The sequence below is a fragment of the Coenobita brevimanus genome, chromosome 55 (genome assembly GCF_032717465.1).
Source record: "Coenobita brevimanus isolate Jiangsu-jjx chromosome 55, ASM3271746v2, whole genome shotgun sequence".
Classification (NCBI taxonomy): Eukaryota; Metazoa; Arthropoda; class Malacostraca; order Decapoda; family Coenobitidae; genus Coenobita; species Coenobita brevimanus.
The window spans coordinates 61,095,945-61,122,301 of NC_137008.1; the positions used below are offsets into that span (position 1 = coordinate 61,095,945).

The following is a 26,357-nucleotide window of genomic DNA, read 5'->3' on the forward strand; positions in this document are numbered from 1 at the left end:
TCCCACCTGCCACCCCCACCACCACGATGGAAAATTTTAGAAGCAAGTCACGTGATTCTGGCGGCGGCGAGGGAGAAATTATGCATCGCGACTTCTTCCTCCCGCCCCACCTCCCTTCCGCTAGTACAGGGCAATAATTAAATACTGTACCTTCGTGTGGCGTACTCTTTGAAACCTTGGATATTTTAAGGCCATCTCGACCTTCATTGTGTGTGTGTGTGTGTGTGTGTGTGTGTGTGTGTGTGTGTGTGTGTGTGTGTGTGTGTGTGTGAGAGAGAGAGAGAGAAAGTAAAAATTTTAGCTCAGTTATTCATCTGTTTTTGTTCACCTGCAGATTTGAAGCCATGACTTCTATCGTGTTGGTTTTCCGATCTGTGGTGAATTGATCGTGAGCTTGAACCTAGATGAGGCAGTTGTTTATACTGTGTGCGGGTAGTATTGAGTGCTAGTAGTATGTCCTTTCATATGCAAGCTACCTTATGTTCGCGCCTTGTCGAATCATACCAATTATATCAATAGACTGGCTCAAACATAGTCAAAACAACACTTGGACTTTACTTTAACAGTCACAGTACTCACGACAGAGAACTCGTCCCGGTTCGTGTTTGCCCAGCATGAGGAAGGGTAAATTTTTGGTGTACCTCGTCCTCTGAGGAGAGGGTCTGGTCTTGCAGTGGATTTCGTAAAAATTGTACAGAAACAGTGATTGTCAGTAGAAAAAAAAAGTATTCAAAAAAGGAAAAGTGTAAATATATTGACCGGATTAATAATTCGTTTCGTTTCGTTTTTAAAGGTTTCAGCTGAAACCTTTAAAAACGAAACGAAACGTTTGCATGAGTCGGCCTTGGTCACCTAATAGCGGCTTTCCACGCGGCTTGATCTCTGGCAGCTTCCCTACTCAGTCCCTTATCCCTGAGTTCGCACTCAATGACTTCGTCTCAGGTCTTTTTCGGTCTGCCTCTCGCAACCCCACCCCTAACGTTAACACTTCTCACTTTCTGCATCCAGTTATCCACTACATAACAGATTTCGGGGTCAAAGAAAAATACAGTCCAGTCTATGTTTTTATTGCCAATACAAGGGTGCTGATCCTGAATCTGACAACCATATACCTCGAGCACGTCTCAGTTTTGTGTAGTAGCTTCGTTAACCATCATGACGCAGAATATTGAAATATAATGAGAAACTAAACAGAACATTCTAAAGTTATTGACTTTTTCATTTGTAATTGGTCCATAAACTTTAGAGTTTCAAAAATCTAATCCCAATAATCATTGAACTATCAGTTTGGAATGAATTTGTGTACTTTATTAGTATTTTCTTTTTCGTTTGTGCAATACCTGTGGTTGGTCACGCATCAGATTCCAGCAGATATCGGCTAAGATGGTTGGGTTTCATTTCCCTTTGAACCTACTCTCCATTCCTGCTGTTTTGGTGGACCCTCTCTCCATATTCATCACTGACAGCCCCGGCATTCTCTGGGAAGAAGGAAAGATGCAGAAAATGTTGTTTCAGTGACATGTTACAACCTAGACTTTGGTAACATTTAATAGGCTCATCTACTAAAACATCATGACGGTCCTGTCTGTACTTTCCCAGAAAACCACTGCACACACCCTTAAATGCACACCAAGCTGCTAACTCAGTTTCATCCATCATTGCTTGAAAATCATTGTCAAATATGAGCTGACGAATTTGCGGGCCGACAAAATATGCCTTCCTTGATCTTAGCATCACTTTGGGAAATCTCTCCTTGAGTTACAGGAATGCTGGTTTATCATGCTTCAGCGCTTTGGCAAACTCTTCCATTAAGCCCAGTTTTATGTGAAGTGGTGGCAAAATGATCTTCTTCACTCGTGGGATCCTTGTGTCAGTGAATCTTGCGGTGGCCTTTCCGACCTGGTGTAATGTTCTGATCTTGCTCGGCTGTCACACTTACATGGAAAACACTTGTACCTGGTATACCAGTTTGCAGTCCATTAAGAATGACAACAGCTTTCAAATCTGCACAAACAAGCCATTCATGCTCATTGAATTTTGTGCAGTCTAGAATGAAAGAGAGAGTTTCGTATGTATCTCTTTACGTAACTTAGTGTTCAACTGGAATAGATGGCGTGGTGTTTCCTATGTATAGCAGAACAGCTTTAACGCTGTATAGAGATCCATCAATAACCAAACTCCGGTGACTGTGTTCATAGTTCAGTCCAAGGGCATCAAAAAGACCCCTGGTATCACTGCAAAAATATATCATTTTCCATTGAGTAGTATTGTTGCAGATCCTGTGAACGCTTTCTGAATGTTGTAATACGGGCATCTTCATCCAACAAAGTCCGTCCCTGACGAAACTCTTACTGACGATCAGAAAGAAGTTTATGATAGGAAAGATGCTTTAAAATTTTTCTGTGGAAGTCAGAGGGGGAAAGTGATGGAGGAACACATCACCAGTTCATTGCTAATGCCGTCATGGATCTTCTGAAAGATCAATTGAAACTGTTTTGAAATTCATATCATCAAATGTTTTTCATGCTAAAATTCAGAATCTCTGTAAACTGTTGTTTGGACACATTTGTTCTCGTTATGTGTGGAGTGTGTACAGGTTGGGGTGGTGTGTGTGTGTGTGTGTCTGTGTGTGTGTTGTTGTTGTTGTTGTTGTTGTTGTTGTTGTTGTTGTTGTTTTTCTGAGGGCTTGTGCAGTTGTTTTGATGGTGCGATTCACTTGTCATGCAGGCTTTGTGTTGTGACGGCTGGAACACCAGCTGAATGGGAAGGATTGACACGACCCACCTTCATACATGCTTGTACACACAGAAACACTTAGAGATGGTTACACATGCATGTACATTCACAGACCCAGATATTTATACATGCACATGCATACATACATACATACATACACGCACGCTCCCAAATGCACATAAACACACATAAGTTGTACACACACACACACACACACACACACACACACACACACACACACACACACACACACACACACACACACACACACACACACACATCAAATATAGCCGCTCAAAAAGATATCAAAGCCCACTGGCAGCGACATTGGAACATTATTTTATTAAGACTAACGATATACGCTTTGTTTCATTTATTTTATCAGTCATACCAAGCAGGGTGGTATCATTTTCGCCATCTCGTCGTATATTGTTGCGCGAGATTCATCCTGCGTGTGTGTGTGTGTGTGTGTGTGTGTGTGTGTGTGTGTGTGTGTGTGTGTGTGTGTGTGTGGTTGCTTGATGAATTTGAATGAAACTTCCAGGCCAGTTCGTCTGGTTACTCCTAGGGTCTCCCACTATGTACAGTTCTCCAACCATGATTTTTAAGGGGAGGGGGGGGTCAGTCCACCTCACCAAATTAGAAATTCTGATAAATAGTCAAAGAGGGCAGGAGTCTCTTTGAAATCATAATATATTTTGTACAGTGGAGTCTCACCCGTAATGCAGTATTTTGGAAGGGCGACCCCCCAACGATTCTTGAAGGGGTCAGCCCCATCCCAAAATAAAAAATCATCAAATAAAAGTCAGCACATGGATTTCAACGAAACTTCTCATGCCAGTTCGTCTGGTTCCTTGATAATGTCTTCCTCCACGATACCAAGTTTTCCACCATTTTTTTTTTTTTTTTTTTTTGAGGGGGCAGAATAAGCTTATAAACGAAACAAACTGCGGGAAGGAGAGCTGATATCGCTTTGATATCTTAGTGCTGTACATGTTGTAGAATGGGCTTCCATCTGCTGCTGCTGCTGCTGCCGTAGTGGGTGTATCCTGGAATATCATCCCTTCATATATTCCACTGCTCCGGTCATGTTGCTTTTACACCGGGATCCTAGGTTTTATGACGCTGAAATATCATTTTGTAATTTTCTTAAATCGTCATGCATATCGCAGGATTGGGTAGGCAGTTTCCATGTTTTCTCTGAATGCACAGGATGTAACTACACATCTGGTTTTTTCCCCTTTTACAATGAACCACTCCACAGTAGTAAGATTATAAACTTTATCGATTAACAACCTGGCCGAGAATTAGGAACTTAGGAATATATTATGCCCACATATAAAGTTGTGTTCATCGTGTAATATTTTAGTCACATTCCAGTTACATATTATTTAGCCTTTGGTTATATTTCAGGTGTTCCCCAAAGCTGTCGCGGTAATATTGCATGTATGTTTGGTAAAGTATTCAGTAACGCCGTTTCTTGGTACATGCGTTACCTACGAATAGCTACATACCTGTATTGTGAGAGTGTAGTTTCATCTCTACTACAGTATTGTAATAATATCAGCGAGTGCATGGCAAACAATATCTGTGTTCGTAGTGTTTATCATAAGGAACTTGTTTGGCAGGTTGGTTGGATATGAACTTATTAAACATTTATTTTAATGTCAGTTATTTGTGGTTGTGTACCCGCACATTTTACCGATACCACACAGTTTTGCAGATACTAATTGTGATGTGATGTGCTTTGGCTCTTATTCATTTTAACTTTGTCCTGGTATACACATACACCTATAGATTTCAGTGTAACTAGAATCAGGTGATTTTTGTTCAGCTGCGGAAAATCATAGTGGTCAGTAGGCCTTCGCTTCCTCTGCTAGAGATACAGTACATGTATGAATGGGTAGCAGCAACCTAGTATGGGTGAGAGCAGCCATAGCAGTTAAAGGTTTTGTGAGTGAGCAACTGGTCGAGTCTTTACTATTATTTACTTTGGAGCCTGTGTGTCGTGTACCTTTAAAGGCGAAATGAGTTAGTGGCCCACCCCTCCCCCCTCTCCTCTGTCCCCCCACACCTCGAGCCCCGGCTGGTGTGGGTGGGTGGGGCGGGCGGGACTTTAAGGTGGGGTGGGCGGGCCTCTTTAAGACGTTGGGTGTTAGCCAAGTGTGAGGGGCGGCGGGGACGGGGCGGACCACGCGGCATAGCACGGCACCAGGGAACACCTTAAAGCCCACCCACCACTACCTCCATCCTACCTCCTTCCTGCCCTACCTCACACACTCCTTCACTCCTCCCTACCCTACCTCAATCACCCCTTCACCCACCCTTCCCTTCCGTCCCAGCATGCTTGCCTTTTCCCTTTCCCCTTTGCCTGACTCCTTCCGTATATTTCCATTTCAGTTTTGTAGTTCCGGTGGTTATGTCCTGTACTATCTTCTGATATCCGAGAAATTATATATCCCTCCCTGTGCAGCCTAACATAATCCTTTCTGTTTTTCCCTCACCAGTTTTAGACTTACGTTTTGATGATTACCACCCTCGTTGCGAAGCGAGCGGAGTGGTAATGTTTTCATTTATGAGGTTGGCTGGCGATCTTTGTTTGCGTGAGAGTAAACAAGATATCTCTGTCAACATGAAACTTTCAGGGTATCAAGATATGGCCAAAATCTTGGACAAGTTCGAAAATGGGCACCCGGGGACAAGGTCTAGGTCACCAAAGTAGCTGCCAATAGTCAACTAGTTGGCTTTTGGTGACTTTGACTTTGACCCCGAGTGCCCATTTTCAAACTCGTCCATGGTTTTAGCCATATCTTGATACCCTGATAGTTTCATGTTGATAGCCCAATCCGTTCATGAGATATCTTGTTTACCCACACACACAAACAAATCCAACCAGCCAGCCTCACAACTGAAAACATTACCACTCCGCTCACTTACCACCCGCGTTGTGAAGCGATCAGAGCGGTAATATTTTCAGTTGTGAGGTTGACTGGCTGGCTTTGTTTGTGTGTGTTTTACATCCTTAATTTGCGTCAAATCAGAAATGGAGGTGCAAAATAATGTGCTGAGGAAAAACTCTCCGGCTACGCAGGTGGTGAGATCCCATCGTGAGATGGTTTCTAGTTTTGTGAAATGTAAGATAAGTGTTAGAAGTGGTGGTGATGGAATGTGTGTTGTTATGTGGGATAGGGTGGTGTGTGTGTGTGTGTGTGTGTGTGTGTGTGTGTGTGTGTGTGTGTGTGATGGTAACTTGTGTGGTTTATGTACAGGTATTCAGCGGTGAAGGCAAACGGTACCTGAGCACAGTGGACCCCCGGCGCAGCAACTGGACCCGGTACCTTCGGCCCGCCTTGGACCGAGACTCAGCCAACCTGGTGGTGGTGCTCCGGCCTCTGCTTGACACGGGTAAGTCCGCACTCAATCGCCACTCCCACACTCCCCACTCCACCTGACTCAACCAAAGTCCATATATTTTACCCAAACTTAACAAAGCCACACCAGCAAATATAAAGTTCCTATTTTTGTCCTCTTCGTCACCGTCACCCTCAACATATTAATAATACATTTTTATTGTTTTTGTTTTACCAAGGATTTATGTGTTCCTTGTGGCTGGTGATGTATGGTTGTTAGTTACATAAAGTAGATAATTGAAATGTAATATAAATAAGAAAGACTTTTCGCATTACTTTTGCCCGCTACTGAATCGACAATTACGCCGCAAGGGGGACGGGACATCATCGTCAGATATCTTAAAGTGGACTTTAAATGTGGTAATTCGGAATGATATTTCCTCTCTCTCTCTCTCTCTCTCTCTCTCTCTCTCTGTCTATCTATCTATCTCTCTCTCTCTCTCCTTATATATATATATATATATATATATATATATATATATATATATATATATATATACATAAAATGTTTTATGTGTGTGTGTGTGTGTGTGTGTTTGAAAGAATGCTAACACATGGAAACTAAATAAGGAGGCCATGGGAATGTAATATGCAGGGTATTTGGTGCTGTTTTGTTGATCCAAGCACTTGCCTGAATGCGCTGACTGGAGGTGACAGTTTCCTATACAAATATGGAGACTAAGAAAGTGAACGATGAGAAGACTGCTTTATGTGTACAGATCCAAGAATTCCTTAACTCAGTGTATCGTGATGGTATGTACACCGAAGCTCACTTACTGCTCTCCCAACGATTCAGGAGAGACAGAACAATTAGACTCCCGAGAATGTAGCACAGCCCTTTTCCTGTGAAGTAGCCAGTCGTCGTGTGAGTCTTTTAAATAACCTGAATTCCTGGTGGAAGATCTACAGAACTACATCTTACAGGAGGTGTGTTTTGAAAAGCCAGTTAATGGGAATGCGTAGAACAGAAGGGTGATAAGCATGATTAGGATTGGCAGTGCTCAGAGGAATGTAGTGGCCATAGTGGCAGAAGAGACGAATGCTGTGAGAAGAATGAAGAGTGGGAAAGCAGTAGATGTTAAGATATATGGGAAATAAAAACCTAACCTAAACCATCCTGACCGCCATGTTACTCTGACAGTTGAGGACGGTGTCAACGGTGGCGGTGGCGTGGGCGTGTTTCTGGTCACCACTCAGGACGTGACGGTGGGGCAGGAGCTTATGTTCTGGGCACATGACCCCACTCTGGCATGGTCGCGCAAGAAGATGGAGAAAACAAGTAAGTGTACCGGAAACCCCTTGTTAGTTTACAGTATATACATTTTGTGACAGGAATGTGAATTGTCTTGCTAATCTACTTTCGTTTTGGGTCCCATAGGGTGTCTGAGGTATGTAAATAGTAAAGTGTGTATTGTCTTGGGTTTATATTTCCATTTTTCGTTTGTGGTGTGAGTGAAACTTAACTCAGCATTTACGTACAATCCAGGTCAAGTTAGGTTTGTTCTCTTGAGTTTTGGTTTGTGCAGTGCTCTTAATGATCATATTTCCCCCCATTGAACGATATGAAAGTGAGGATTGAAGGATGCCAAGGTCATGTCCAAACAGGGTCGAATTTAGACATAGTGAGGCCCTGCACAATGGGAAGGTATAAAGATCGTATTTGGCAAATGTTAACAGAGAGTAAGGCTGTGCAACAACTGAGCTTGACAAGAATGCAGCCAAGATGCATAACAGATCCGACCAGAGTGGGTTAATTAGATTAAATCATCACTTAAAGAAAGCTTATAATAAAACTGTAACAAATAAAGAAGTCAATTTTTTGAGAGGCCCCTTCAGACTGAGATCCTAAGCTGTAGCTTGTTTAGCTTATGCCTAAATCTGGCCCTGAGTCCTAAGAACGCGAAGGATAGGACTAAAAAGGATACCAAGGTTAGGACAAAAGAATGTCAGAGTTAGGACTAAAGGCTGGCAAGGTTAGGTCCGAAAGACACCAAAAATTATTCCGAATGATATCAATGTCATGGGCAAGGCATGCTAAGGTTAGGATCTAACGATGCTAAAGTTGGGCAGAAGGATGCCAAGATTAGGTCCAAATAATGCCAAGGTTAGAATCAAAGAATATATACCTGTGGATGTTTATTTCATTCATTCATTCATTCATTCATTATTTATTTATTTATTTATATTCATCCATTTATTCAGTATTTATGTTTTAATAAAAGCATTTCTCTTGTAAGCCTTTGCCATGAAAACATTTGTCATGGAATCAAGGTATAGATTTAGATCAGGAACCGATGCAGGACAGAAAGGCTATAGTCAAGCGTAGATCCCCACTTGTGCTGGTGTGGTGTTGATACATTTTTATAATTATGGAGATATTCATACCACTGGTGTAGATATAAATCAGGTGTGAGCGTAGTGTATGTGCGCATTAGGTGTTAGCTGTATGTGTGGATGTAGCAGCGGGTGTACAGTAGCAGGCAGTGATTCCTTTACACGTCTGTGATTCTGAGCTAATGGGGTGAGATTCTAATCCATTTTCTGAACTGTTTCTAGAACAAAGCATCACTTCTTCCCGACTATGGGCTTTAGGTTTGATAGTCCGTTCCCTTAGGCCCAGCACTTCTAATCTACGTGTCACACATGTCTGCTGAGCCACTATAAGTACCACAGTCCATAATGAATACATGTTAGGGGTGTGTCATTCAAGATTTGTGCGATGGTATTAGCGGGGGTATTTTATGACAGTGTGTCTTGTTGAAGATCTGTAAATCTTTTTTAACGAAATTCAGTTATTCAAACTATTTTCTGTTCCAGCCTGGTATTAAATTTTAGTTACACCACTTGTCTAACCACTCGACTACCACAGCCTAACATCATTCTGTTCTGGCTACCACCGACGATTTTATTTAGCTGCAGGAGATCCTTGTCCAACAGATGGCTGATTGTACTGAATTAACAAGATGAAATTTGTTTTGGAACATTTGGCTGTAAGTGTTCACCTGATCCACGACTGTACACGTAACCCTGAGTGTACATGAGAAAGAGTTAGTGATTATCGGAACAACCCACTTTATTACCGGCATCTGCTGATCAATACCGTCAGCCCAAACTAACAACTATTGACCACTTGGCTAATTAGGTCGCCCAGGTTAGGTCACAGGTTAGGTCATCCATCATATGATTAGGCCATTGAAGTTAGGTCGCTTATCAGGTTCACGTAGGTTAGATAATTGAAGTCAGGTCACTCACTTAGGTCATTTAAGGTTAGGTCACACATCATTTAGCTAACTCAGGTTGCTTAGGTTAGGTCGTTAATCATTGTTGCTTAAGCTAGTGTAGATCAATCGTCATGCGTTTTTATTGTATTTATTTTTTTTCTTAGCAGTTATTCCTTTCGTCCTGATAACGTTTCCACGATTATGTTCTTGCTGGCTCTGGGCGATGTTATTCAGTTCAGGAGAGACTTTTTTAATGCTTTCACTACAGACATCGTCATAGTAGTGAAGAGGTTAGTGGACGATGTTGCAGACCTTTTCACTACCAGCCGTCGCTCTTATGCTGAATAATTTTGTCTGAAGAGTGGAAGAAGAAAGTGAGAGGAGGGCTTTTTTGTGTAGTATTCTCTTCATCCCAAGGTCACATCTGCTGTTCCGCATTGTTAGATTAATAGTAGTAATTGCAGGTTCAGTTGAAAGTGAACGCGGTGGACTGCAGGCTTAAGTTTCTCTTCTACAGTCCACCATTCTCATTTCGGGGGATAGGGAAATAGCTGAGAGACGTTTGTATGGCCAGGTAGCTCAGCGCCCTGGTTATGTCGGTGTCATCACATGAATGCATCCCTCTCCAGTACCCTCATTGTTAGAAACCTCTGTCAGACGTCTTGGCTTTAGGTTATATGTAGCCAAGTTAAGTGGTCTTGCCTTCTGTTGTTTTCGCTTAGATAGGACTCTTACGCGTTAGAATGCAGCAGTGGCATTTTACTTCCCAAGGGTTTTAGGTCCACATGAATAATTAGCGTAGTTCATCATCATCATTCCCATTTCCCGTCGTTTTGTTTGAGTAGGATCGTAAAGCAAAGACAAGCCATCAACAGTTTGGAGCAGCAATCAGCAAAGTGCTCAGTGAAACGGACCTCACATCCATTCCATCACCATTTGAGTCTTGGCAGTTTTCGCCAGTAACCTCCATTGTCCCTCCCTTTATTCCTTGTCATTTGCTTTTGTCAGCTTCGTGAATGCCTGAAAACCAGATGATCTCTCTCTCTCTCTCTCTGTCTTTTCCCATACCATGTGACTCACTGCGGAATTATTCTGTCTAGGAAAGTGCCTTAGGAGTGGTGGATTGATGAAAACTGTATCTAATGCCAGTAGTAAAAAAAAAAAAAAAGTAGAAAGTGAAAGAAAAGAAAGGAGGAAAAAGAAAGAAAAATCTCCTTTGAAACATCGCCTGATGGAAGAAATAAAAAAAATGTCACCTTATAAGAAGACGTTATTATTATTATTGTTGTTGTTGTTGTTGTTGTTGTTCTACCCCAGTCTGTCTGATCGAGCAGACCCATGAACCACAGGCAGGCAACCGCCCCTGCAGGGCCGTCCCATGCAGTGAATTGATGTTCCACGTGTCTGACAGCGCTCCTCGCTGTGGCGAGATGCGGATATTGTGGAGGTATGGTTCCTGGATGGACGCCGCATTTGCGTCTCCACTCAGTTAAAAGGGGCACCATAGTAGGTGCTACGTCACCCCCGTTTTTTTTACTGTATGGTTACCTACTACCAGCATTATAAATGGTTTCCTAAGTCATAGGAAATCATTTGGCTTGTCACTCAGTGTACTGCCATCTAAAGTGGAAAGAAGAATAATAAACTGTGACAGGAGGAATGGGAGAGAAAGGAAGAAAGGAGGACAGACACAGGAAAAGAATGATAGACATGACGGAAGAAGTAAGCAGCACTGCATCAAGTGAGTGGATGATGGGCGCCCCCACCTACCACTAATAAGAAGACTTAATCCTCTTTAGTACGGCAATGTCCATTACTTTGTATGCTTACTATCATCAGGGGATTTTACTTAGTTTAGGAGAGATTTTTCAATTTGTTTTGGACAGACATAGTCCATATTCATCCCTCCGGTACCAGGGCACTTTTCTTAGACCAAAAAGGTCTGGTATCATCATCGTCATCAAGAACATGCTAATCTCGTTTTTCGACCTAATGATGGGTTGGGTCCAGCAGCTTCCCAGAAAAGAGGGATACCTATCACCAGGATGCTTACGGAAATGGGCCAGAAACTCATTCACTCATCATTCACTTCCCCCGATTTCTGTTCTAGCTACCCTTGATATATTGATATATAGATAGAAATGGACAGATAAATTATATACTGTATATAATAAATGTGTCACTGTGATCATGAAAACTCTTTACAGCATTCGTTAGCTTTTCACCCACGCCGTACATTCGCAAAGCCTTCAGTAATCCTTGTGTAGTTACCTTGTCATACGCTATTTCTAGACCCATAAATGTCATAAGTACCTACTAGGCCTCCGCACATGGGCAGCTTGATGACGGAAGACAGGATGACAGGGAGGCTATTCGTTTGTGGCCACCCCTTCTGGGATTAAGGCGTCTTGCTCTAGATGCAGTAGATAGACTTCCCTTAACACTCCTAGAACTACCCTGTTAGTCATTCACCAGGCAACCTGATATTGTCTGCATCTTCTCCAGAGTTATTCTCTCCATATACCTTTCCTACAGTACTCAACAGACTTAAACGTAGATAATTTTTGCACTGAAGTATGAAAAGACATGACCCTATTGACTACTCCTTATTACTGATAATACGTATGGTGTTGCAGATTGTGGCGGCTGCAATATGAAGTTCTCACACCCTCTGTACTACCGGATGCATTGTTCTGTCTTCCACGACCCCAACTACTCTCTCACCATCCGCAAGTACCACTGCAAGGTAACCACATACCTGTTGACCTGGCTGTGGTGGGGGTCAAGTGAATAATATATGACAGTTTCATTCTTTCAGTGCAACCAATTCATGTCTTCTGTATTTTGTTTTTGCTGCCACCAGAATGTTTTACTTGGCTTAGGAAGATCCCGTTTAGTGAGGGGGCTCGGCACAGTATCTGATAACCCCTTCGCCGTAAGGGCACTCCTAAGCTGAGTTAAACCATTTGGTGGCACTAGGAATGGAATAAAAGCAAATCACCGTATTGATTTGATTAAGAATTAGAGAGTGGGCAAAGGAAATATAGTTTTGAATAGAAGGTGGCCATCCTCCTATGCCCCTTCATCTTTCTGCCTCACACGCCCATTGCCTTCCCAGGCACCTCTTTCTGACCTAATATTCATTATCATTCTTAATTTGTGTCTTATTGCAGGTAAAGGCCTCATCCTTCTTTCTCCATTCTGACCTGTTGGTCACTGCCAAATTCCACCCCTTCAGTCTGTGGGATGCCACTCTGTTATAATAGCTATCCACCTGATTTTTCCTCTGTGAAGAACGTGACTGGCGTATGCCATATCAGCTATATTTTTTTGGTGATTAGTAATGTATATGCATTGTCAAATAACATGACTATGGGATTCCATATTGTTAGGTACGAGGTGTGATAATGTACGGTGTGAGTGGTGTTGACGGGTGTGTGCTGCCACAGGTGTGCGGGCTGGCGGTGCTGGGCAAGGAGAACATCATGAGACACGCGGCAGAGCAACACGAGGGTCGCGGCGCATACCAGTGCCAGTACTGCAAGAAGGTAAGTGACGCTGCCTCACCTGCATGACTCTCCCTGCATGACACTGTGACGCTTTGCTGCTGACACTCATGCCTCGCTGCCGCCGCAGCCACCACGCCCACACCACCGCCACCGCCGCCACTGTATTCCAGTTCCACCCCGCGCTCACTCCTAGCCACAGCCCTAGACTGTCATACTACGGCTATTTGGCTCTGTGGGCAAAACATTCATATTATGAAGAGTAGAGGAAATATACATAGTCAGCTCAGTAGAAGAGGATACTCATGACGTGTTGCCATCATGTCGTCGAACTTTCAGTTGTGGGTCTTACTTTGAGGGTCAGGGCCATAGTAATCAGTTGCGCATCTTTGTGGTTGTAAAAAATGCCGTTTGCTCTCCACGTGTCTCTGAACTTCCCAAAATCATTGACAGCAAAATGGCGATGTTATTAATGTGTAAAGTGATTAATAACTTTGAGTGCTTTACACTTACTTAGAAGCAAAAATTTAATAAAAGCCAACTTATTTAACATGTATATACAGTACTAGTTTAACTCTCACATGAAAGAAACTAATTTTGCATTACGTTCGTCATATCAGTGTTTTAGTCACAGTATACCTGATACAGTTACTCATTCCCTTACTAGTGTTGTGTAGTCTGTTAAACAACCATCTGAAGAAATGATAAGAGAAGCAAGAGTGTTTAACACTGTGTACTATGAAGATTGGGGATATTCATTGGCGTTACTGGTGTGCGAGGCGCTTCAGCACCTGATGACGCCAGGTTGGGAGGTAGGGTGAGCACGGCGGCCAAACCTGGTGGCCTGGTGGTGGTTCAGTGCTGGTGTGGGTGTGCTGGTTCACCTTCATGGAGGCGGTTCACTGCCGGCCTTAGAATCTTAGTTGACCATCTGTCACACATCACGACTTAGAAGAATTTTTATCAAATGCATTTTTGTAACATATGAGCGCACAGAATACTTTCAAAGGTTTAGATCATTTTTTACACCAAAAGCCCACTAAAGAATGCATTTTTAAATTTTAGAGCAAAAAATAAGCATAGTATTTAATTCATGAGAAACATTGATGCTCTGTGCATCAGCTAGTGTTTTCAGAGGGCGAAAATTGCAGTTTTATTCTAGTGATTTAGAGTACATATAGAGATACCACCAGTGAGCCCAGCTCCTGGTCACGGGCAGATGATCAGCTTGGCACTGTGTATGGTAGCGCACGATGCATGATGGTTTAGGTGTACAAGCATGACGCATGGCTGTGGTGCACGCCTCCTCTCCCTCACCCGCCCTCACCCCCCGCCACCACACACCACATATCACACCACACCACACCTCAACACACCCGACAAACACGGATGGGACACTACACACGTGTGCTCTCATGAACACTCGAGATTAGACATTACACAGCTCCTTCTCCCCAGTTGGAAACGGAGATCCTGGTGTACAAGTCTTTATACTCATAATGAAGAATCTGTTCATTATCAACCTTTTCGTTGTTTTAACGTATCTTAGGCGAATCAGAGATAAAGGGCACCCAGATACTAACATCTGTGGCTGCATGTCAAATGATTTCAATATCGATCAGATCATATACACTCTTCTCCCTCTGAGAGATTCATTAGAAACTTTTTAGGTGAGGATAGTTAATGTATAATTTTTTTACATGTACAGAGAGCTAGCCATGACTATACTTGCACTTCATGATAGTATTTGGTGAACAGATCATATGATTGACTTTGGAATTCATTTGCCTCACCTTGTTCGAGAGGCAAGAACGGTATGTGTTTCCGTTTAGGTGATATGAACAAAAGCAAAACAAAGCAGTTGTCAGGTACAGTTAGCGCTTATATGCTAAATATTAAAGCTTTTAGATACGTTTACACGGGGAATCAACCGTGGTAGTGCTAATGCAGGGTTAACATATAAAGCGTCCTGGGCCATGCATGCGTGAGAGACTCCGTACTTACCATATTGATCCAGCTACCGACCACCCTTCAAGTCAGCATTTCGAAAAATATTTTGTCTAATTTCACCCCTGAAATCTCTAAAACTGTTCATAATATTACAAATGCCTTGAGAAATTTTTCCCAGTAGTTGCCATGAGAAGATTCAAGCTTAGTCTGAAGCTTACAGCACGATTCATTTGTTTAAGGTTTGACATTTTCCTGTTGTTTTCATCAGTGCTACACATATCCCCAGGTTCTCCGCTACTCGTAATTTTAAGAATAGTTAATATCAATGCTTACCATTGCTGATTGCAAATTTGTGAATTTTCACTTCCATATGTAAAATATAATCCTGCAAGAAGCCAAGTTCTGGCATCATAATGCAGTTAAGATTAGTGTTATGCTCACGCTCTGTGAGCATTGGTGCTGAATAGTGAAATTATAGTTATTTACATAAGCAAGTATTAACGTACTCCGTACCTCATTTAGCAAATGCTGTCTTTATACGTTTAGCAAATACTCTCTTTATACGTAATTTATAATATTATGGTGAGTGTATGTGTGTAATCTGGTAGGTGATGCCCTGCTTGACAGACCAGGTTGTGGCTAGGTGTACCACAGGTATGAAAATACTGACCCTCTGGAGTCTTCGCTGAACTTGTGCAACAGAAAACTGTAAAGTGTCAGCTATTAGAACATCAGCAAACTCATACACTGATGTTAATCGTCATTTCTGATGCCAAATGTATTTATCAGAGAGACAGAAATCAGTGGCAGAATACTGTGTACTGTAGTTGTTTACATTGACCAAGTCCCTATAACGACCGGTTCCTGTCTGTTATGCATTGCAATGTGACCTGGCTTGTAGCCGCATTCTGACAACACCAGAATTTTGTTTTGGAGGCTGTCACACTGAAATAATATTCTGTGGCTTCTTGAGCTTAAGCCTGGCTCCTCGAGAGTGTATCGTCGTCTCCCTATCATGAAACATATTTCACCGTGAGAACTAGTTTTCAGCAGCTGTGACTCGAAATTATCGCCTTTTGAATGATTTCTTGATATGAACTAGGTTTGCGTGACCCATAAAGCTGCTGCACATCACGGCTGTCCCATGAAAACAGGAAGCAACAGTATTTCGTGAAATGGCTGCCACTTCCAAACCGCTGCAGATTTTCCAACGGAATTCGTCGTACTCAGTCACAACGAGGAGTTTTTGCATCGATTCATACGCTTATTTTAGGAACTAAAACAAGTGGCATACTGGGTAAGATGTTCCCATTGTGGAGGAAAACAGCCTTCAGACCTGATTTACTGAAGTCAGTAAAGAGTCGCCATTCCTCAGGATCATGAATCCTTCCCAAGGCTTCGAACAAACCTGCCATAAACCGTCTGACGTGAAAAAACATTTCAGATTTTGTTGCCGCCTCCTGAAACTCGTCACCTTTGTGTCTGGATGAACAAGTTTCACTCATGTACTGTAATCTCAAAGCGAGTAGTTCTGACTGTTGTTCTGATAATTTAGATCACGTTCAAGATCTTTAAGGTCGCCTTGGGAGACTAGACGGGGTACTTTGGCAGACGGCTGACATTCGAAGTCAGAATCATGGGCAGCTACTCCAGATGCCACTCCATCTTCAACCTCATCTTAAGTCTGGAATACACATTTATTTGTTGGTGGCCTTGGAATGGGAAGGTCGTCTGTGTGATTAACCGGTCTTATTGCCGACAGTAAATTTGGATAATCTATGCTGCTTAGTTTTTGGAAGAAAATACAACTTTTGCCATGCAAAAGTAGCAATCTGTTATGTGTCACTAGGTTCTCTCCACGCCATGGGAACTGGGAAAGGCATCCCTGTTTTCCTTCCTGCTAGTCAGTCGCGAAGAGAGTCGGAACAAGTCACGCAGAAGATATGGGGCGCCCATCGTTTGTCTTGGTCGCCAGTGTTAACGTCAAACTAATGTAGATAAGCTATCTTTACAAGGGACGTGATCTTCCGTTTCTGCTTCTTTGGAGTGATACTTCCACATATATGGCAGAAAGCATTAGAATCATTCACACATCGGCGAGGCATTGTCAATCCATAAATCTGAAATAGGAGTTATATTAAGCATAATGAATGTACATAGACATACTTTAGGTAGTGGATGTAAACAATTGGCAGTGTATATGTTGGATATTATACACTGCACATATATAAAGACGTATAAATAAAGCGGTGAAAAGAAGGACCTCTGTACTACAGGAATGCTTGTAAGGGTGGTGAGTTAAGAAAAACTGTACGTACTAGAGCAAAATGAGCATCATATTTGAAATCAACACCACGTTATTCCCTTGAGATACTCATTTCTGTCTCGGAACTGAAATTCTTGTCTAATAGTGTAACCGACGAGAATACGATCCTACGTCTCACAGCCGTGAATTAAGACAAGGAGCACTAGTGAATCGTCGTTCTTCTGCACAAATAACGACAACGCCAAGTACTCAAATGGAAAGAGTTCACGACACGGTAAATCCAACCTGTGCGACGTGAAATTTCACCATCTGAATCCACCATTGTTAAGGATCACACTAGCAAGATCAGTGAATCTCTCCAAGACTTCTACGAGTATGTTTTCATTGCATTCCTAGGCAGACTGTACCCCCTCATTCAGTAAGCCACAAAATGCGTGCACCTTGGTCTTTCCCCCATGAGACCTTTAGCCCCAGTGGCTTTGCCTTCTTTGGGAATTGCCTCGAGAGCACTCAAGTGTTCCGCCAGCAACTGCACGAGGATAACTGCATCATCAGCAAAGTTAAGATCATTAACCATAAAACTGCCAGCAGATATTCCGCAGTGACTCCAAGTCACAGCTTGACCCACCATCCAATCCATTCACGTCTTGAAAAGTGAAGGAGTAAAGACACATCCCTGTCTTACTCCAGAACCCTTCTTCAAGCGACAGCCGTCTCATTGTTCGAATACAGGCCAGTTGCTAAGTGGATAATCCCTGCAGGGATCCCTTTGAGATGCAGGAGTTCCCATACTGCTCCCCGTACTTTGCTGAATCAAATGCCTCCTAAGACTAACACGAACTTCATGTCGGTGTTCCGCCCAGACTCGAAGTGGTTGGATCCGGTTACCTGTAGACTCCGTGTTTGTAAATCTACCATGCCCAGGCCTCTGAGACTTTAGTAACTAACCTTATATTCACATCAAAAGCATGCGATCAAGAACATTGCCTGGCATACTGAGCACTGTAACGCCAAGTAAATACTACAGTCATGCTGGTCTCCTTTCCCTTTTTAGATAGGGATGTCCACATTTGTCTCCTGTCCGGTCAGAGGGAATAATACCAGTCTGCCGAACTGCGTCCATGACAATATGTAGGCTAATCCCCGAATCATGGCCTCACTCACAGCTATGATCAGTTCCGCAGTGATGCCACAAACACAAGCCGCCCTACCACATTTCGGCCTTGCCACTGCCTTTCTAATTGTTTAGAGAGGAACTGGCATCATCAGTTGGTAGGTGAGCAGATAGCGGTTGTACAAGAGCCAGTGGAAGCACTCCTCTGTTATTACCCTGGTGGTATTGACTGGTACTGTAACACTGGTGATGTTGATTATTACTGTTGTTATCCTGGTGATGTTGATTTGTACTGTTGTTACCCTGGTGATGTTGATCATTACTGTTGTTATCCTGATGTTGACTGGTACTGTTGTTACCCTTGGGGTATTGGCTGATACTGTTGTTTCCTTGGCGTTGATGATTGCTGTTGTTAACCTGGTGATGGTGATCAATACTGTTGTTACCCTGGTGGTGTTGACTGGCGCTATTACCCTGGTGGTATTGACTGGCGCTATTACCCTGGTGGTATTGACTGGTGCTATTACCCTGGTGGTGTTGACTGGCGCTATTACCCTGGTGGTGTTGACTGGCGCTATTACCCTGGTGGTATTGACTGGTGCTATTACCCTGGTGGTATTGACTGGTGCTATTACCCTGGTGGTATTGACTGGTGCTATTATCCTGGTGGTGTTGACTGGTGCTATTACTCTGGTGGTGTTGACTGGTGCTATTACTCTGGTGGTGTTGACTGGTGCTATTACTATGGTGGTGTTGACTGGTGCTATTACTCTGGTGGTGTTGACTGGTGCTATTACTCTGGTGGTGTTGACTGGTGCTATTACTCTGGTGGTGTTGACTGGTGCTATTACTCTGGTGGTGTTGACTGGTGCTATTACTCTGGTGGTGTTGACTGGTACTATTACCCTGGTGGTGTTGACTGGTGCTATTACTCTGGTGGTGTTGACTGGTGCCGTTACTCTGGTGGTGTTGACTGGTGCTATTACCCTGGTGGTGTTGACTGGTGCTATTATCCTGATGGTGTTGACTGGTACTGCTATTACCCTGGTGGTGTTGACTGGTACTGTTATTACCCTGGTGGTGTTGATTTTTCTGCCATTACTCTGGTGGTGTTGACTGGTACTGTTATTACCCTGGTGGTGTTGACTGGTACTGTTATTACCCTGGTGGTGTTGACTGGTACTGTTATTACCCTGGTGGTGTTGATTTTTCTGCCATTACTCTGGTGGTGTTGACTGGTACTGTTATTACTCTGGTGGTGTTGACTGGTTCTGTTATTACCCTGGTGGTGTTCACAGGTAATATTGCTATCCCTGTGGTGTTGATCAGTCCTGTTGTTACCCTGTTTTTTTTGTTTGTTTTTTTTATGATTCTCGTGTTACCCTGGTGGTGTTGACCAGTACTCTTGTTACCTTGTTTGTGTGGACCAATACCCTTGTTACCGTGGTGGTGTTCATATTACTCGAATTTTACAGGAGAATGGTTTTGAAGAGTGCTGTACTGGTATTGCACCCCTGTTATGGACTTGTTCATATATTGCTTTCCAGAAGTGAGCTGGGTGTGTAATGTCCCTGTGGTTTGTAACACAGTTTCAGATACGTGCCATTCTCACATATTTTTATATTTGGATTTATTTTAAAAAAGGCGCTTTGATTATATATTTTTTATTGATTTTATTCTGTATCTAAATATGTAGGGAAACTGATCACATTTTATCAATTCTGTGGAGGTTTCTGATTGCTCTGAACAGATGTTCAGATCTGTATGTCGTAAACTTCTCGCATTATGATGGTGTTAGTGGTGGGGTGTGACACTGTGCCGGGTGACAGGCCTATACTTGTAAGTGCTGGTGGTGTCTGATGGTCACACAGCCTCCACCTCACATTCTTTCTCACTCGGTAACACAGGAAACCACTGGTTCTGAACTCTGATTCAAGTAGTGATTCGTTAAGAACTATTTTTTACGTTAGTAATTTTCTGGCGCAGATTTGCTGGTCTAATTGCTGACCGATCGTATATATATATATATATATATATATATATATACACACGATGTACAAAATCAGCTTTATAACATCAGTACTGAGTGCGTTTTTAGACTATGAGCACAGGTCCTTGTATATCTCTGCAGGCAAAATATTAAAAATAATAAATATATATATTTTCGAAAGTGCGCTTGTTGGTATAACCCAGGATTAATTAAGACACATGAAATATTATGACTTGTCATGTGATTTCTTTGTGTTAACACCTTCACAGACAACAGTTACAAAAACACTGGTATACTGTATATATATATATATATATATATATATATATATATATATATATATATATATATATATAAAGTGTACATGTGTGTGTGTGTGTGTGTGTGTGTATGTGTGTGTGTGTGTGTGTGTGTGGCGGCCACGTGAGCATGCTACCCATCTTCCCCACTCCCCCTACCGCTCCCTTCCCTTCCCCTCCACTCCTGCTTGAGTCGCCACCCGCCCACTCTGGGTCGTGACACTCGACGTGCATCATAGGTAGTGGTAGGAGCGACCAGTCCCGCACCGCGCACGCCCACCGTCTTCTTGTCTAGGCTCAGTCCAGGACCACGGGCGAGGTCCTTCAGGGTCCACCAGGGTCCAACAAGACCACTCTCATTCAGCATAACCCTCACGGGCCAGAGCATCGCGTTGGGGCACAGCCATTGTGGGGAGCGTCAGCCTCACTGCTTTCACAGTCGGGCACGATGGAAACGCAAGTAAACATAACAGGCAGCCAAAGTCACCATTGCTTACACAGCAGATTCACTTTATCCCAAAACAGAGTTTTATACTCGGTTGAAGCACGCGTTTCCAGTGCTCTGCCTGGGAGTTAGTTTAAAATCGTAGCCTCGCTCCCCTGCCGTTGACTAGTCATGGCTACGTTGCTCTCACAATCTGCACTCTAGGTTAGGCTTCAGGGAGAGAGGGGTGGTTGGGATCGGTGGGACACGAGAGCATAGAAGGTCGCCACTAGACAACAAACGAAGAAGCACAAGACATACGTGACCGCCACCACTCTAATATTCACACCAAGGAAAATGCTTAGTGACGTACAGTGATAGAATAGCGATATATTCGTTAATTGTTGTTATGGGCCGTGACATAAGCGTGGTCGCGTATACCCCTGACAATGAGCGAGTGTGTTGCCTCGCGCCTTATCAAGAACTGTCATATACAACTGCTAACGGTAGTGTAGAAAAACCACCAAGTTTTTATGAATATTTTTTTTAGCTCGTTTACTTTAGAAAAAGCCACAGATCATATTTTATTCCAGCCCTTATACCTAATCTTGCTGATCTGCGATTAATAAAAAAATTAAAAAAACGATGGGAAACTTATGTAAAGTTACTATATTAATCTGGGAGCGATGCTGCGAGTATGAGATGACGCTACTCCACATACAGAGGACATATAATTATTGATGCTAAGCTCACCCCAGCCACTGCAACGTAATTAATATTCTCATCAGAAAAATATTAATTAATACCTCAAACAGAATTAATACTCGCGCGTCAATTTGGCTATCTTGCTTCGTGCTGGTAGTATAGAAAATTATTGGTTTTATATGATGCTGCATAATGGAATTGCTGATAAAAACTTGTAATTTTATGATACTGGAGCTGCGGCTCATGTTTCGGGACTGTGGAGCATATTCGTATCTTAATATGCATACCCATGCCAAACTGAACTTCAGTACGAATAATGGAATGAACACTAATTCGAAGTTTTCATGCTCTTGCTTCTTATCATCGGCTTGGCAGACTTTCCAAATATTTCTGATAAGGATCTCTTAATTCACACGGTTACTAAGAACACTAGATGTAACACCAAGGAACGGAATAACGCCGAGTTTATTACTTACCTGCAACAGCAAAAATCTTTTCGCCTCTCCTGCTCCTGTCTCCATGGACTTCGAAAATTTAGTCTGATGAATCCGCAGCTGCTGACACTGATGACACTGTTCTTTGGGCCGATAAAGCCATCAGTGTCGGTTCCTTCGGTTTCACCAGACCGATTATCAGAGTGTATGGAGAAAGAAGAGGGAGAGACGACAGGACCTTTAATGTCGAAAGTACCAGCTGAAATAGTAGTATCTATCGTAACAGATGAGGGAGCAAATATGTGCGTTTATCCCATTTATTGTGCAGGACATGAAACTTCATTTTAGACTGTCATAGAATTAAGTTTATTGACAAACAAACAAAAAGTCAAACTGTATTTTGCACAAGGCAGATAAGTATTAGTTCAGATATGGAGCAACTTTTCATTATTCTAATGCACTGATGCGTCTGGTTCCATATAGCAATAAGAGCTGGGTCATATTGTGCAACCGTCGAACTAATCTCTGTCCTTCGGCTGAAAATAGTAATCCTATAGGCATGTTGAATTATCTCAGATAAATATGAGGTATGATGATGGAACTGTAGTCATTACATCCGCCAACGAAGTTGAAGGAGGTTATGTATTCACCTATGTATGTCTGTTTGTCCACACGAAATCTCCAAAAGTTCTCAGTGAATTTCAATGAAATTTTATGGAAGGATGGGTTGTGGGCCAAGAAATGATTAAATTTGGGGACGGATCCGGAACCGGAGTATCCTGAACAATATTTCCAAAAGTTCTCAAAAAATTTCAATTAAATCTGGTTCAAGGGTGGGCCATGGGCCAAGAAAGAATTGATTAGATTTGGGGGCTGATCCAGATCCGGATCCTATGTATCCCGCACAATATCTCCAAAACTTCTCAGTCAATTTCAATAAAATTTTGTGAAAGAGTGGGCCATGGGTCAAGAAACAATTGATTAAATTACAGGGCGGATCCGGATCCTATGTATTCCACACAATGTCTCCACGAATCCGGATCCGGATCCTTTTTAATGGCATTGGCGAAGGTATGCGCTCTCTGAGTGCTTTCTAGTCGCATATGTACTTATAACACCCTTTTGCCAATACTCCCATCACTAAAGTACTGTTGTAGTTATTAACCCCTGAGTAGGGTTTCTTGCTTGCGTACTGCTACTAAGGGACGAGCAACTGATCACTCACCAAAAAATGTGGATTGCATAGCTCAGCCCCGGACCCCTACGTAGCTGATGAGGCAGTACTGGATTGGATTATGGATGCATTAACCTCTTCATTACTGGAACGTTTTTTGTATGTTAGTATAGCTACCGTCAAACGATTTTTTTTCTTTAACCTTAGGAAAGACATCTCGTAGTGACGGAGGTTAGAAATAGTTTCCTTTAAGAGGTATTTTCTTATGTAAAAAAGCTCGTTTGAACAGAATATGAATAAACTACGAAAGACTTAATGATCTGAAGGTGTTAACTAATTGGTTATTAAAAAACTGACGGCGTAACTGCGAGGTTTGGATTAACTTACTGATTGACTGATGACGATAGATCTGGGTGCGTAACTGCAAGATTTGGATCAGCTGATTAACTGATTGATAAGGATAGGTCTGGCGGCGTAACTACAAGGTTTGAAGTAGCTGACTGATTATTATTAATGACAGGTTTGGCGGCGTAGCTTCTGTTTTTATTAACTGATTGATTGATTGATTGATAATGATGACGATTGATCTGGCGGCGTAGCTACGAGGTTTTTATTAAGTGATTGATTGCTAATGACTGATCTGGCGTCACTAATACGACGTTTGAGTAAACTAATTGATTGATAATGATAGTTTGGGGGGTAAAGCTAATAATGTTCAGTTGTGATCGATAGGAGAAGCACCATATGCAAAGAAAGAAACCAGGATTTATTTTACGTTTCGCCCTTGACAGGGAAACCGTCACAGGCGAAACGTCGAATAATTCCTGGATCCTTTCACTGTATATGGTGTTTCCCTTTCAGACTGTAACACGCGTTTCTTCTTCATCTGTGAGCAATAAACTAGACATCGTGGGTGTAAATATTTTATGAAGTGAGCTTACTGTTTATACTGTATATCCCAGCGACCTCGACCGTTTGACAGGACACTGCGCGCCATACATTTTTTGCCCATTCAGTGCAAGGATGTCTTTTAAGATTTTTATTCTGGCTGATATCAGATGACTTTATTGAACTGTAGAAGGGTCTTTAATTGTGGAGGGGTTAATTAAGACTTTATCTAACCCCTTCAGTTCGAAAAATCCGTCCCAAGCTGAATAAAGTGGTCTGGATCTAGTAGGAATAAAATAAGAGGCGTTCCGTGGCTGAAGAGTTAATTGCACGTAGGTAGAGCGTTTAGATCGTACTCTCGTTGATGTGGGGGACTTCGTAACGCCTGTGCCAAAGCGATTTATTGTGCATGTTACGCCTTGAGCTTCAGGCGGTGGCAAGAATAAAATATGGAAAACGTCAAACTGGTGAAGCCACGAATATCATCTAGAGCATTACTAAAAATATGTACCACTCAAGTACCATATTTTTTTTTCTTTTCTCGCTACATCTGGACGATTTTATTCAGCTTAGAGGAGCCCTTTCGTAACGATGGAATTTGTGAAGGCCAATCGCATCCCTCCTGTTACAAACGCCTGTCTTAGGTTGTTTGAATTTGGAAATAATAATAATAATAATATAATAATAATAATAATAATAATAATAACAACAACAACAACAACAACAACAACAATAGTAGTAGTAGTAGACATTTTAGTGGAGTCTACCCCTTCAGTTCGATGATAACATTTTTTTTTTTTTTTTTTGGTGCCTTCTCAGAACAAATTTTTCGAAATGAGGGATTAGGTATAATCTCGATCGGCCTCTTCACTACTAGGGCGCTCTCTCAAGCCTAATAAAATCGTATGGATATTGCAGAAGTAATATAAAACCACCTTAATGAAGGCGTTAACGTGTAATACGAAAATTAAATCAGTAGGAGATGGTACAGTCTTCCGTAGCAACGACCGTAAGGATACACACACACACACACACACACACACACACACACACACACACACACACACACACACGATACTACTGTACAATGGATCGCAATTCTGTAGCGTCGCGACAGACAGTATATAGTCTAGCGGTTTAATATCATTGAAATTGTGCACGGGATTGCAGTACTCAAGCGTCAGCCCAACAAGTACAATTATTTAATCAAAATCACGTCATTAGAATTATGCACATTATTTTAGTGGATCGCTGCGGCAAAGAGCCAGGGCAGACTACGTGAATTCAAGTTGTTTCATATTGTTAAACTTAGATATTCACCTGGCATAGCCTCTGGATCGCAGTATTCGGCTGTCAATCTAATAAGCATAAATGTTCGAATTATTTCATAATACTTGAATTCACCTATGATATTGCTGTGGATTACAGAATTCTAGCGTCAGGCAAAAGAATATAAGTTTTTAAACTTTCATCTCAGTTAAACTTACGTATAGTACTGTAGTGGATTCCAGTGATAAAATGGTAGGCCAGAAATTTCCGTTTCATGTCATATAGATTATATGTACACAGTATTGCATAGTATCGCAGTATTCAAGCGTCTGTCAAAACAGAATTAATTGTTTACCTTATTTCATGTTATTACACTTACATTAACCCATAATATTGCAGTGGACGTTAAAATATACATAATTACTGAAGACATCTCACGTCTTTAAAATTACTCAGTATTGTACTGGATCGCAATATTCAATCATTAGTCTGAGACTTATAATTGTTGGAGTTATTTTGATGTCATTATACATTGTTATATATGAGCGAACAGGATGAGCCCTAGGTTGACACTTCACTCACTGTTGACTTTACGTGTAGTTTGTAAAAATCCCATTCGAAGCTACTCTGTGTTGCACACTGGTTGTAACTGCTGGACCTGGGTTGTGGACCGTGGACTGGTATAGTGACTGTAGCATCTGGCTGTGCCCCTAACATCGTGCTCTTAAGTCATTTAGAAATGAATGTTGTTGGTGTCGTTGCTTTAGTATAGACGCTGCGCTAGATTAAGTCAGTCGTCCTGGGCCCCGGATGATGATGCTGCCGGAACTGGAACTGGGATCACTAAGTCAGATTATATATGATTAATCCGTATGCCCAGCCCCATGTCACATCTGTGTGTTGATCTTGCCACATGTGCCTCCCCGCCCAGCACTCGCCGAGCGCCACCCCGGGTGCTCGGCGAGTTCTGC

At 42.3% G+C, this 26,357-nt stretch overlaps 1 protein-coding gene across 1 annotated transcript in view; it reads left to right on the forward strand.

The window, feature by feature from the left end:
* LOC145401240 (uncharacterized) overlaps positions 1-26,357 on the forward strand; it is a 63,418-nt gene that overhangs the window by 11,580 nt on the left and 25,481 nt on the right. The window contains exons 2-5 of the mRNA XM_080273573.1: positions 6,006-6,141; positions 7,288-7,425; positions 12,004-12,113; positions 12,817-12,915. Of these exons, the coding sequence (XP_080129699.1) occupies positions 6,006-6,141; positions 7,288-7,425; positions 12,004-12,113; positions 12,817-12,915 (483 nt within the window). The remainder of the gene's footprint in view (positions 1-6,005; positions 6,142-7,287; positions 7,426-12,003; positions 12,114-12,816; positions 12,916-26,357) is intronic.